The sequence below is a fragment of the Chiloscyllium plagiosum genome, chromosome 43 (genome assembly GCF_004010195.1).
Source record: "Chiloscyllium plagiosum isolate BGI_BamShark_2017 chromosome 43, ASM401019v2, whole genome shotgun sequence".
In the NCBI taxonomy this organism is placed as follows: domain Eukaryota; kingdom Metazoa; phylum Chordata; class Chondrichthyes; order Orectolobiformes; family Hemiscylliidae; genus Chiloscyllium; species Chiloscyllium plagiosum.
In genome coordinates, this window is record NC_057752.1 from 12,144,377 (window position 1) to 12,159,507 (window position 15,131).

General features: G+C 45.9%; 1 protein-coding gene across 4 annotated transcripts in view; it reads right to left on the minus strand.

Moving 5' to 3' along the window:
• The window catches only part of LOC122543385 (vitamin D3 receptor B-like), a 310,459-nt gene that overhangs the window by 115,344 nt on the left and 179,984 nt on the right, over nucleotides 1-15,131 (minus strand). For all 4 annotated transcript variants that reach the window (XM_043682065.1, XM_043682066.1, XM_043682067.1 and 1 more), the window contains one exon: nucleotides 11,246-11,376. In XM_043682065.1, the coding sequence (XP_043538000.1) occupies nucleotides 11,246-11,376 (131 nt within the window). The remainder of the gene's footprint in view (nucleotides 1-11,245; nucleotides 11,377-15,131) is intronic.

Consider the following 15,131-nt stretch of genomic DNA (forward strand, 5'->3'; position numbering starts at 1 on the left):
GTCCTGCTAAGATTTGCTTTCCCAAAATGCAGCACCTCGCATTTATCTGAATTAAACTCCATCTGCCACTTCTCAGCCCACTGGCCCATCTGGTCAAGATCCTGCTGTAATCTGAGGTAACCTTCTTCTCTGTCCAGTACACCTCCAATTTTGGTGTCATCTGCAAACTTACTAACTGTACCTTATGCTCATATCCAAATCATTTATATAAATGACAAAAAGTAGTGGACACAGCACCGATCCTTGTGGCACTCCACTGGTCACAGGCCTCCAGTCTGAAAAACAACCCTCCACCACCACCCTCTGTCTTCTACCTTTGAGCCAGTTCTGTATCCAAATGGCTAGTTTTCCCTGTATTCCGTGAGATCTAACCTTGCTAACCAGTCTCTCATACTAACCTTGTCGAACGCCTTACTGATGTCCATATAGATCACATCTACCATTCTGTCCTCATCAATCCTCTTTGTTACTGACTACTAATTTTGTCCCAAAGAAATGTTCTTGCTACTCAGATTAAACTGATTGGTTTGTAATTGCTGGGTACAAACTCACAAACCTTTCTGAACAAAGCCATGATGTTGGCAATTCTTGAGTCCTCTGGCACCTCCATGGGAAAACAGAAAAGTGTTCCTGTAATTTCCACATTCTCTTCTCTCAATATCCTTGGATGCATCTTATCTGGTCCCGATGCCTTGTCAACTTAAAAGTACCAACCGGTTATCACACATTTACTCATCGAATTTGAAAACTTCTAGTTTCCTCATTGCCACTGTGACCTGAGTAGCGTTGACCTCCTTGGTAAAGACAGATGTAAAGTATTCACTTAATACCTCAACCATGCCCCTGCCTCCATGTGTACATCCCTTTTCTGGTCCCTAATTGGCCCCACTTATTCTTTTACCACTCTTTTACTGTTTGTGTTACTTGTAGACAACTTTGGGATCCTCCTTTATGTTTGCTGCCAGTCTTTTATTCTGTTTTGTTTTTGCTTTTCTGATTTACTTTTTCTAATAAGACCCTTCTATATTCCTCTTGATTCTCAATTGTACCTGACATATGCCGCATTTTTTTCTTCTTTATAGAGTCATAGAGATGTAAGCATGAAACTGACCCTTTGGTCCAACTCCTCCATGCCGACCAGATATCCTAAACTAATCTAGTTCCATTTGCCAGCACTTGGCCCATATCCCTCTGAACCCTTCCTATTCATATACCCATCCAGATGCTTTTTTAAATGTTGCAATTGTACCAGCCTTCACCACCTCCTCTGGCAGCTTATTCCACACATGCACCAGCCTCTGTGTGAAAAAGTTGCCCTTAGGTCCTTTTAAACCTTTCCCCTCTCACCCTAAACCTATGTCTTCTAGTTCTGGACGACTTGTCATCTAGAGAGCTCTAGATTTGTTTGTCCTACCTTTCCCATTTGAGGGAATATGCCTGAACTGCATCCGAACCATCTCCTGTTTGAATATGCTCATTGCTCAGTTACAGTTTATCCACCAACCTTCTGTTCCAGTCCATCTGGCCCAGTTCTGTTTTTGCCCCACCGAAGCCAGCTCTCCATCAATTGCTTTTTCTTACTCTGGATTGCTGCATGTCATCCTTCACCACTATCCTAAACCTTATGATACAATGATCACTGTCTCCTAAATGTTTCCCTACTGACACTTGATCCACTTGGCCGACTGCATTTCCAAGAACCAGATCTAATAATGTATCCTTTTTGTCGGCCTGGACCCATGCTGTTGTAGCAAATTCACCTGAATACAATCCAAGAACACTTGCCTCTTACATTATCAATATCCCAATCTATTTGGGTGATTAAAGTCTCCTACAATGACTATTATGTTGGCATCTCTCTCTAACTTCCCTGAAAAAAGCCTCACTTGAAGACCGTTCCATTAAATAATCCATCCTTATTGCAGGAACTAATTCCTCATTTAATAATGCAACACTAACTCCCCTTTACACCCTCCCCTGTCTCGCTTGAAGATCCTATATCCTGGAATTTTGAGTTGCCAATCCTGCCCCTCCTCAACCACGTTTGTGATGGCAACAATATCACAATTCCATGTGCCAGTCTATAACCTTTAACAACTTCCCCTTACTCCCTTGTATCTCAACATGGCTGAACTCTCTCTGACTCGGTTCCCTTACTATCTCGTGCTGTGTTCCTATTTTACTAATGTGTTGTGCCCTCTCCCATTGATGAACTCATTTAAACTCTTTGCACTAGCAAACCCTCCCACAATTGTCCAATTTGTAGAGCTTCCCCCTTCCCCAGAAATGGTTTCAGTGATCCAGGAATATAAAACCCTCCCTCCTGCACTAACTCATGAGACAGGCATTCATCTACTATATTTTCCATTCTCTGTACTTGTTAACATGACACTGGGCAGAATTCAGAGATGACAGCCTTTGAGGACCTGCTTTTTAATTCACTGCCTAGCTCCCTAAACTCTTGATGCAAGACTCATCCCTCATTCTACCTATATCGTTGGTACCAACATGTACCACAAACTTTGGCTCCTCTCCCTTCAGGATGCCCTGCAGCTTTTCAGTGACATCTTACCATGGCACCAGGGAGGCAACACACCATCCTGGAGTAGCATTGGTGGCATCAGAAATGCCTGTCTACACCCCTCACTATTGAGTCTCCGACTGCTATTTTCCTCGGACTCTTGCTGCTCCCTCTTTGTGCAGCTAAGCTACCTGAAGCATCAGAAACCTTATCCTTGCTTCATTCCCCAGCGGAAGTCTCACTGTCACCATTTCCCAATACAGAAAAAATGGTTACCAAGTGGGACTTCCTCTAGTGTTTCCTGGCCCCTTTCCTCTGCCTATTTCTTTTTAATTCACTCATGGGATGAGGGCATCACTGGCTAGACCAGCATTTATTGCCCATCCCTAATTTCGCAGACTGCAGTGAAGTGTCAAACACATTTCTGTGGGTTTGGAGTCACACGTAGGCCAGACCAGGTAAGATGGCAGATTTCCTTCCCTCCAGGGCATTAGTGAACCAGATGGCTTTTTCTAACAATGGTTTTGTGATCATTATTAGACCCTTAATTCCAGATTCTTTACTGAATTCAAATTCCACCATTTGCCATGGCAGGATTTGAACCCAGGTCCCCAGAGCATTACAATCATAGAGCCATCTAGCACGGAAACTAACCCTTCAGTCCAAATTGTCCATGCCAATCGCATTTCCCAAACTAAACTAGTCCCACTTGCCTGCGTTTGCCCATATACCTCTAAAGCTTTCTGATCCATGTACCTGTCCAAATGTACTTTAAATATTGTAACCGCATCTACCACTTCCTCTAGCAGTTCATTCCACATATTAGATTACTTACAGTGTGGAAACAGGCCCTTCGGCCCAACAAGTCCACACCGACCCACCGAAGCACAACCCACCCAGACCCATTCCCCTACATTTACCCTTTCACCTAACACTACTGTGTGAAAAGGTTGCCCCTCAGGTCCCTTTTTAAATCTTTCTCTTCTCATCTTGTGCCCTCTAGTTTTGAACTCCCCTATCCTACGGAAAATACCTTATCCATGCCCCTCATGATATTATGAACCTCTATAAGGTCACCCCTCAACCTCCTTCACTCCAGTGAAAAAAGTCCCAGCCTATTCAGCCTCTCCCTATAGCCCAAGTCTCCCAGTCCCAGCAACATCCTTGTAAATCTTTTCTGAACCCTCTCCAATTTGCTAATATCCATCCTGTAGCAGGGTGACCAGAAATGTACACAGTACTCCACAAGTGGCCTTACTTGCATCCTATATAACCTCAACATGACATCCCAACTCAATGGTCTGAGCAATGAAGGCAAATGTTTTAAATGCCTTCTTAACCATTCTGTCTACCTGTGACATAACCTTTAAAGAAATATGTACCCGAACTCCTAGGTCTCTCTGCTCATCAACATTACCCAGGGCTCCACCATTAACTATATAAGCCCTGCCCTTGTTTATCTTACCAAAATGCAAAGCCTCACATTTACCCAAATTAAACTCCCATCTACCACTCTTCAGCCCACTGAACCAATTGATCAAGATTGGGGTGGCTCGGTGGTTAGCACTGCTGCCTCACTACACCAGGGACGCAAGTTCGATTCCAGCCTCGGGCAACTGTCGGTGTGGAGCTTGCACATTCTCCCCGTGTCTGCGTGGGTTTCCTCCAAGATTCCTCCCACAGTCCAAAGATGTGCAGGCTAGGTGAAATGGCCATGCTAAGTTGTCCAAAGTTGTTAGGTGCATTAGTCGGGGGGGGTTACTCTTTGGAGGGTCGGTGTGGACTTGTTGGGCCGAAGGGCCTGTTTCCACACTGTATATGAGAAACAACAGTGAATCCAGCACTGATCCCTGCAGAACACCGCTGGTCACAGGCAGAGTTTCTGGATTAATAGACTAGCAATAATACACTAGGCCATTGCCTCCCTATTTCCTTTTTACCTACAGCTTCTTAGAATGCAGGGTGACTACCTCAGCAAACATATTATTCATATTGCCTTTAGTCTCCAACCGACACTCAAGTTCCAAAGCTCGACACTAAAACTGTTCGAATTGGCAGTACATCCTACAGATGTGATCATTCAGACTCCTGGGAGCATCTAGGAATTCCCACATGCTGCAGATGGTAGAGTATAGTGGCTTGGGCTCCTATCATATTCATTTAAAATCAAAGAAATTTACAGATAGGATTACTAATAAGAAAAAGAGATAAACTCTTACCCTATAGAAACTTTTTGCAAAAAGTTTAAATTATACTAAAAATATTATAAACCAGTATCACGGTGACAATCTAGGCAGTAAGCCAAATACAACTCGTGCTAGGGATTTCTGTTTTTGTGCTCTTAGCCTCCAATATTCCTGTCCATTGAAGTGAATAAGGGAAAATTGCTGCTGATGATGATCTCAGAAATGGAACTATAGCCTATGTCTTTGGAAATTTTAGAAACCATTTTTCGCAAGCAATACAACTCACAAGAAAATAAACATTTTTATTTAATATTACAACATTTGGAGGGAAAAGTCTTTAGAAAAACATAAACGTAGAGATTCTTGAATAGGAATAATGTGGAGAAGGTGCCATTGCTGGACTGGAGTGGACAAAGTTAAAAATCACACGACAACAGGTTAAAGTCCAACAGATTTATTTGGAAGCACTAGCTTTCGAGGTGCTGCTCCTTCTTCGGGTGGCTAGTGGAGTAGGATCATAGGACACAGTATTTATAGCAAAAGATCATAGTGTCATACACTGACGCGATATATTGAACAAACCTAGATTGCTGTTAAGTCTTTCATCTTTTAGAATGGGTTGCAGGTTGTGATTTGTTAATATGCAAATCCCAGAACTTCTTTCAAGCCACATTCTTGAGATATCAACCCCACACATACACACTCTACCCCACCACCAACACCCCCCACCCCACCCCCAACACTCACACACCCTCTCCCTCGCATGCACATACACACATATAAGTTTATGGGGTGAATTTGCATCTGCAAAATTCTATTCGTAGATACATTCTATTTTGTTAAAAGAGCATACAATCTGTAGGCAGTCAATATTTTTTATAATTTATGTGACATTTTATAAATTCCTATTTTGGAAATAGAACCAGTCTGACTCAAGATTGGAATACATGCAGACTCTAACCTCACACCTTTAATGCTGAGATATCACCTTTTTTAAATATAAAACCTTAATTTAGATTACTTACAGTGTGGAAACAGGCCCTTCGGCCCAACAAGTCCACATCGACCCGCCGAAGCGCAACCCATCCAGACCCATTCCCCTGCCCCAACACTACGGGCAATTTAGCATGGCCAATTCACCTAACCTGCACATTTTTGGAATGTGGGAGGAAACCCACGCAGACACGGGGAGAATGTGCAAACTCAACACAGACAATCGCCTGAGGCGAGAAATGAACCCGGGTCTCTGGCGCTGTGAGGCAGCAGTGCTAACCACTGTGCCACCATGAGGGCGGCATGGTGGCTCAGTGGTTAGCACTGCTGCCTCACAGCACCAGGGTCCCAGGTTCGATTCCAGCCTCGGGCGACTGACTGTGTGGAGTTTGCACATTCTCCCCGTGTCTGCATGGGTTTCCTCCAGGTGCTCTGGTTTCCTCCCACAGTCCAAAGATGTGCAGGTCAGGTGAATTGTTCATGCTAAATTGCCAATAGTGTTAGGTGCATTAGTCAGAGGGAAATGGGTCCAGATGTGTTACTCTTCGGAGGGTCAGTGTGGACTGGTTGGGCCGAATGGCCTGTTTCCACACTGTAGGGAATCTAATTGGAAACTTATCTCGAGAATGTGACTTGAAAGAAGTATTGAATGCCAGATATTTGAAAAGGTATGCAGCCCTCACAACTGGGGCATTAGTGACATCGGCAGAAAGCCAAGAATGAGTCTGTCTAGCATCCTGGGTGGGAAGGTATAAATCAATAAGGGTGTCATTTACACAAAAGGTTAAATGGAAGCAAAACATTGTGGGCGAGAAAAGGAAAATAGCAAACAATGTTTATTTGTCATCTGTCAAACTTTATCATCAGTAAAACACATTTGTTATACAGAAACTGCAACATTCTTTGAATCCTATTTGTTAATGATAACACTTTCCTCCCCACTTATCAGATCAAATACTGGAGTTCAAACTGTGAAGAGTACCAGCACTTTTAAAAGATTAAACAGAACCCCACAACGGGATGTTGCAACAGTACAGGATTAGCATTTCCAATGCTAACCTAGTGTCTTGCTGCTAGTGCGTGTTTTTCTTTGACGCTTCTTGTTTTATCAGAGAGAAAAAAAAGCTGACCAAGGCCCTTGTGTCCTTAGAAAAGGATGAAACTCCCAGAAGCAATGGCTTATTGGCAGAGTTATATTCGGCTCTGCGGGACTTGATTGGCCAGAACCCGCGGGACAGTACGACAGTATGCTTCCGGCTGGTAGCATGTGCAAATCTATGACGAAAGGTTTTCACCCTCATCTACAAAGGGAAGGGGTAGAAGGAGAAACTGAGAAATTGGCGACCAGTTTCACTGTTGAATGCGGATTACAAAATCCTGTTTGTGCGTTGTATAGAGCCTTTTGCTGAGTCCATTCAGAAGGATGCGAGTCTGAGAGGGGTAATCTATTTCAGGCAGCAGAAGCAAGCAAGTCGAAGCCTCCCTGTGTATGGACGATGTTGCAGTTTCCTGCTCGGATCCACTGTCAGCGCATAGGCTCATGGGTGTCTGTGACTAGCTCGAACTGGCCTCAGGAATGAAGGTAAATCGAGGCAAGAGCAAGGCTGTGTTCTTTTGGAACTGAGCTGACCAATCCTTTATTCGCTTCACCACCAGGACAAATTACCTGAACATTAAGGGGAGGCGATAGCCTCGTGGTATTATCACTGGACTGATAATCCAGAGACCAAGATAATGTTCTGGGGACCTGGGTTCAAATCCCACGCTAGTAGAATTTGAATTCAATAAAATTCTGGAATTAAGAATCTTCGGATGACCATGAAACCCATTGTTTGATTGTCAGAAAAACCCATCTGGTCACGAATGCCCTTTAGGGAAGGAAACTGCCATCCTCACCTGGTCTGGCCTGCATGTGACTCCAGACCCACAGCAATGTGGTTGACTTTTAACTGCCCTCTGGACAATTACAGATGGCAATACATGCTGGTCCAGCCAGTGACACCCTCATCCCAAGAACGGACAAATAAAACAAATGGTTTGGTGGAGCTGGGGCATGCGCAAAATCTTGGGAGGACTGCGTGGCCAAGAAACAGGTTTTTTTTGGAACACCACTTCCTCTCCATTGCAGGTAAAAACCTGGTCATCAGGTGAGAGGCACTCCCTCTACTATTGTACCTGGCGGAGGTTTGGCCCATTCCCCGAAACTGCGCCATTGCAATCTCACAAACCGTCTTCTACCTCATTTGGAGGTCCGCAAGGACAAAACGCACAAGAATGTGGATGGAGTGGGGAGGATGAACATACCAAACACAACCCTCATCCTGATGGCCACCTTGGTGTGTGGCTGCATCAAGCTGTGTGTTGACCCTCGGTACACAAACACCAAGTCTCACTACGTACACCTGTCCCCGGTGTTGCGAAGGATGGGCCTGACCTCGATGCCGTGAAGCGTTCCAAGTAATTGGACCATTCCGTATCGCCTGTCCCGCGTGGAGAAATTTAAAAAGAGAAACCCCTTTGACCACAAGCCCATCAGGATGTGGTCAGCCCATAGTGTCCTCGAGACCCTGCGGGTAAAGGAGAGGGTGCAGCCTGTCACATGGTTCCCTGAGGAGAATGTCAAAGTCATTTGGCAGAACGCCTCATTTCCAGAACTTTCTAACAAGTACCAAGACATCGCTCGGCTGGTGGTGAAAAGGACACTACCTGTGGAATCCTTTACTTACGGCCAATTGGTCTGCCCCACCACACGCTGTCCCCAAAGTGGCTGTGGGGAGGGGGGGGGGCAGGTTGAGACTGTCACCCATCACCTTCTGGAATGGGCGTTTGCAAAGGAAACCTGGAGAAAAATGCAGTAGTTTCTGTTGAGGTTCGTCCCAAGTAGCTCTTGTGACTCTGTGTTCTCCAGTCTGTTTCCCGGGACGCACACCGAGACAAACATCGACTACGCCTGCAGGACTATCAACACGGTGAAAGACGCACTTTGGTTCTACTTGAAACTGTTGGTCTGCCAGGGCAAGGAGTTGACCCATACCAAGTGTTGCAGACTGGCACACTCCAAGGTCCCAGATCACGTGCTGGGGGACGCATGGAAGCTTGGGGCAGCTGCAGCCAAGTTGCAGTGGGGAAACACTACTGTCTGTGGTTTTCTGAAGTTAGATGGCAGCAAGGATTGAATTGAATTGAATTGAATTAGTTTTATTGTCATATGTAGTCAAACCAGTAGTAAGAAGTTTGTAACTCACCGCTTACAGCTATCTAGGTACAGAGAACTAACCTGTGGGAAGAAACACCTTTCACTCTCCGCACCAACCTCCCTCTGCCCCACTCACTGCCTGTCTGACCAACCCCAGAGAATTGTCCCAACTCACCTCTCCTCTGGGGCCTTTAGCGGCAGTTCTGATCTGGAGACTACTGCTGACAGCGTGGTAGCCACCATTCCCAGTAAGACTGCTGGGACTGAAGAGTTGTTGGCCCTCAGATTGGCAGGCAGCTCTTGAAAGAAGGATCTTCACCTTTTGGAAACCCCAAGTGCAGGCAGCTGATCACCTGATTCCATTAATTTTGTTGGGACTCCTGAAAATGGCCATAGCAGAGGATGGTACTGGCTAACCAGTAAGGGGACAGGATCACCACCACAGCCATTACAATTCAGTTCATTATATCACTTCACTTTATTGCCCATGCAGAAAATTCTGTCTGGAAATTTATTTTGGGTACATTGCTTGTTCATTGAAAAATTACAAAGAAGCCAGTGATAACAATATAGAAAATAGTTTATCACAGAATTAAGGTTAATTAAAATATGCATTGAAAGAATTCTGGTGTAATCGAATAATCAGTCAGTGAATCAACCCTAAGTATGTACCCTTGTCCACACATTAGCTTCTGTTCAAACTTATTATGGGGAGGCAATAAACAAGCCCAGGATCCAATTGATTCTGCATTGGAGGGATGTAGCCTTTTCCTTCAACACATCCAACAGTAATACTAAGACATGGGGTAATTCTCATTGTCGATGGCACTCTCACCAAAATTCTTAGAGCAGATGACATCAAGGAAGACCAGCTCATCAAATACCCTTTCTATCTGGTTTCGTCAGCTTAAAGTTTGCTTCACTAAGACAGCCATACCAAGCAAGGCTTTCAAATTGGATAACATCCTCAACTACAGCCAAATAAAAGAGTTTCACGTTTGTCAGATCAAATTGGAAAAGAGTTTAATTTTCAAAGACATTAAAGCTATGTCTGTCTTCCGGCCTTGTGCATTACTTTCTCCAACTCAATCTACCATATTCATAGACATCAAGGGCGCAATTTACCCCTTCCTGGAGGTGGTGAGAAGTAGGGCAAGTATGGTGCCAGGGTCAACTCACCCTTTGTCACCACCTTATCAATTGCGTTCTGGGTGAGCTGTTCCATCGAGTCATTCAGCATGGAAACAGACCCTTCAGTCCCACCAGTCCATGCTGATCAAATCACAAACTACGCTAGTCCCACCTGCCTGCTCTTGGCCCATATCCCTCCAAACCTTTCCTATTCATGTACTTATCCAAATGTCTTTTAAACGTTGTAACTGTCCCTGCACTCACCACCTCTTCAGGAAGTTCATTCTACACAAACTACTTTCTGTCTAAAAAAATTGTCGCTCATGTCTTTTTTAAAAGCTTTCTCCTGAATAATATGTTTCATGGATGACTTTCTTGACCTGCCACCAATTAAGGTTCTTAATTGTTTAATCGATGATCACTTAAGGGTCACCACCTCAATTCACCACCTCCCTGGCAGACAATTAAGATGAAAAATGTGTTGCTGGAAGGGCTTATGCCCGAAACGCCGATTCTCCTGCTCCTTGGATGCTGCCTGACCTGCTGCGCTTTTCCAGCAACACATTTTTCAGCTCTGATCTCCAGCATCTGCAGTCCTCACTTTCTCCTAGACAATTAAGATGGCCAATTTCCTGACTGGAAAATCAGGGCAACCTGTCTGCTGGGAAGGGGCACTCCAACTGCACAAATTTAGGAGGTTTTGGAGTCCATGGTGGGGGCAAGGGGATGGGCTCTGGAAGCCACACCCTTGCCTCCATCTTACCCCCACCCCATGCTCAACCCTCACTCTGTGAGAAGCATATTAAAATGACTTATTGTCACTACATCCCCCAGGACAGAGGATTCAATAGGCAGTCCGTAGGACTGAGAAACTTTCAGTCTCTGATTGACTGGCAGCTTCTGACTACCCAGATGCCAGTGTCGAGACTTGAGATGGCATGAGAAATCTGCCCTGCTCACTTGTTGACACTTAATGGCCTACTTGGTGTTTGATATAAGTTAGCTTAGCAATAGGTGTAGTGTACTTGGCACTACTGAACACACCCACCTCTCACTTTGACCAATCATGGGAAATTGCACCATAGATATTTAGATGTTTTAACATGCACATGATTATTTTAAATTGTGCCTATCAAGAACAAGCTGAACTGGGTATTTTTCATTCATAAATTCAATTTCATTCAAAGTTTCTCCTGTGTCCCAAGTGCAATGACTTACATTCTTTCATCATGCCAATATCCTGACATCGCTTGAGTCTACATGCTTGACAATGTCTTCTGTTATCCTTTGTAATTGAGCAGTTGCCATTAAAAGGACAGGTGAAATTGGCCTTTTTCTTCATGCTTCTCCTAGTGAGGGTGGAAATATAAAAAAAAAATTAGTGACTAAGATTATAACTACACAATTAAAAAGGACAGGTGCAGACCACACTAATTTCATTCTTTGAAGACTGTGATTTCAATTTTGGGAAAAAAAGAAAGTCAAGGTACCAGCAATCAGGAAGCATCAACAATTAAACAAGGCTGCCTGGCTGCCTGCCTTGAAATGTGCTGATGGGAACAAACAACAATTCTCCAGACTTCGGCTGAAGCATCAAGTGGACGCAGCAGCAAAACACATCAGGAGGAAGAGGAACATCCAGCGCCCTCTGGTGGGCTGCATGTGAGTGAGTCCAATTGAAATGCAAAACTACCAGCTGCTCGAAGCTTGATGGGAAGGAATTGTATTGATGTAATATCTCATAGCATCGCAAAGTTCTTTACAATCATGCTGTTACTGCTGGGAGAGTAGACTGCAATAACTAAAAACATCTGTTCAACGTAACAGACAGACAAATGCAAGTGGTGCCTCATTTCAACAAACTACAATGTGGCAAATTGTCAACTTGCTTAATATCATCCCTATGACAAATGTCTCTAGTTTCATGCAGAGTTAAGCCTATTTGCAAAACCGCCACCTTCCCATGCAATCGCAGAAGGTTTAGCACCTGCTTGTTTACCTCGTCCCTCTTCACGAGCCAAGGCCCCAGGCATACCTTCCAGGTGAAGCAGTGATTTACCCTTACAGTACTTCATTCAATCTGGTCGACTGTATTGACTATTTACAGTGTGGTCTCTTTGAAACTGTGAAGACAAAACACAGGCTGGGCAACCACTTTGTAGTACACCTATGTTCTGTCCGCAAAAAACGACCCTGAGCTCCAGTTGCTTGCCACTGTGTTCCCCCACCAATATTTCTGTTGCAGACTTGCTGCAGCGTTCCAGCGAACCTCTGCACAAGCTTGAAAGACGATATCTTATTTTCCACTTGGGGCCCCTGCAGTCTCTACCACTTGACATTGAGTTCAGTAACTTTAGAGCTGTATTCTAAAGTAATGATTGTAACGAGGTCAGCCAGGTGGATACCATAGAATGAGTTTTCTGATTGGAACTGTTAATCTGGTCCAATCAGGGAGCCCTGGCTGACAAAAAAAAAACACAGAAGCGTAAGCATGGCTCTGTGGTGCAATGGAAAGCACACTGGACTTCAATATCATTCCTTAGGCTGCTATTCAAAGGTTGTGAAATCACATCCCACCAGGGTCGATTTTCAGTTCAATTTTTTGAAAAAACCTTCTTCTCTGTTTTTGGTTGCTGTTCAGTCCCACGCTCCTGGAGAAGGAGCACGCAGTGTCCACCAACACCCTGGAGCTGTTCAGGGAGAGGTGGGCACCGCAGGGAGTGGCTACTCTACTTTGGACAGGGAAATAATCCCTGCCCTCCCCTTCACTGTTTGATCACACAGCATTGCCCTTTGATGTGAAGGGCACTGCTTGCCACTGGCCACTCGGGTGTTTCCTTTCTTCCTGGTAGTGGAAATTGAATAAAGGTTCATACACCTTGATAAAAAAAATAAACAAACAGGAGTGTCAGATATCCTGTTCACTCTGAGAGCTGGCTCTGAGGGAGCTGGATTAGTGTCAAGGACTTCCACGTGTAAATAAAGGGTGACTTGGTGACGGGATACCGGCCTCTGCAGAGGTATTTCACTCCCCATAACCCTTTGATCCCATTACTCATCAAGAATCCATCTATCTCTGTCTTAAATACACTCAATGACTTGGCCTCCACAGTCCCCTGTGGCAATGATTTTCACAGATTCTCCACCTTCTGGCTGAAGAAATTCCTCCTCATCTCAGCTCTGAAGGGTCGTCCCTTCACTCTGAGGCTGTGCCCTCTCCTGCTGGTGAAAATACCTTCTCCACATCCACTCTATCCAGGCCTCTCAGTATTCTGACAGGTTTCAGTCAGATCCCCCCTCATCCATCTAAACTCCATCGCGTACAGACCCAGAGTCCTCCACCGCTCCTCATATGACAAGCCCTTTGTCCCCGGGATCTTCCTTATAAACTTCGTCTAGGCCCTCTCCAAGGCCAGCACATCCTTCCTTAGATACAAGGCCCTAAACTGCTCACAATATTCCAAATGGAGTCTGACCAGAGCCCTATTCAGCCTCAATAGTACATCTCTGCTCTTGGATTCTAGCCCTCTTGAAATAACTCTTAACATTGCATTAGCCTTCCTAATTGCCAACTAAACCTGCACATTAACCTTAAGAGAATCCTGAACTCGACTTCCAAGTCCCTTTGTGCTTCAGATTTCTGAAGCCTTTGCCCCATTCAGAAAATAGTCTACATCTCTATTCTTCCTACCAAACAACATAACCTCACACTTTCCTACATTGTATTCCATCTGCCACTCCTTTGTCTGCTCTCTCAGCCTGTCCAAGTCCTTTTGCAACTCCCCACTTCCTCAACTCTATCTGTCATAGAGTCATAGAGATGTACAGCATGGAAACAGACCCTTCGGTCCAACCTGTCCATGCCGACCAGATATCCCAACCCAATCTAGTCCCACCTGCCAGCACCCGGCCCATATCCCTCCAAATCCTTCCTATTCATATACCCATCCAAATGCCTCTTAAATGTTGCAATTGTACCAGCCTTCACCACTTCCTCTGGCAGCTTGTTCCATACACGTGCCACCCTCTGTGTGAAAATGTTGCCCCTGAGGTCTCTTTTATTTCTTTTCCCTCTCACCTTAAACCTATGCACCTCTAGTTCTGGTCTCCCCGATCCCAGGGAAAAGACTTTGCCTATTTACCCTATCCATGCCCCTCATAATTTTGTAAACCTCTATCGCTCCTGTACTCCATGTTCTCGAATGGGAGAGAGAGAGAGAGAGACCCTGCTGCAGGGGCCCATCGAGTCGGCCGTTCGGTCACGGGTGACCAACCTCGGGCCTGCTGAGGTTCCATTGCGTCCTGCTCGGCCGCTCGCCGTCGTTGCTAGGTAACGGTCGGCTCCCCACCCTCCCTGATTTCCCGTTTGGCAGCGGGACTAACCTCCCCAACACCCCCCTCCCCAGTTTTCACCTCTCTCCCACCCCCTCTTTCGCTCTGGCAGCTGGTCGCCAACGCTGTGGTGTTCACCTGTGGGATCCTGGTGGGGGCCTACCAGAAACACCTGATGGACCGGGCCCTCCGCAAGACCTTCGAGGACACCCTCAACTGCGTCAAGTCCCACCTCAAACTGGAGCACGAGAAGAAGCAGCAGGTGAGGCGGTGGGTGGGTGAGCTGGTGGGTGGGGGCCCGCGGCCCACTTGGAGTCAGGCTTCGGGCCTCGCCGCGACCTCCGACCTCCCTCACTAACCGGGCCTAGTCGCGATCTCTGCCACTCTCCGGCCCCACTCCCCCGATAACCGGGCCTAGTCGCAATCTCTGACATCCTCCGGCCCCACTCCCCCGCTAACCGGGCCTAGTCGCAATCTCTGACATCCTCCAGCCCCACTCCCCTGCTAACCGGGCCTAGTCGCGATCTCTGACATCCTCCAGCCCCACTCTCCCGCTAACCGGGTCTAGTCGCGATCTCTGACATACTCCGGCCCCACTCCCCCGCTAACCGGGTCTAGTCGCGATCTCTGACACACTACGGCCCCACTCCCCTGCTAACCGGGCCTAGTCACGATCTCTGACACTGTCCGGCACGACTCCCCAGCTAACCGGGCCTAGTCGCAATCTCTGACATCCTCCGGCCCCACTCCCCTGCTAACCGGGCCTAGTCGC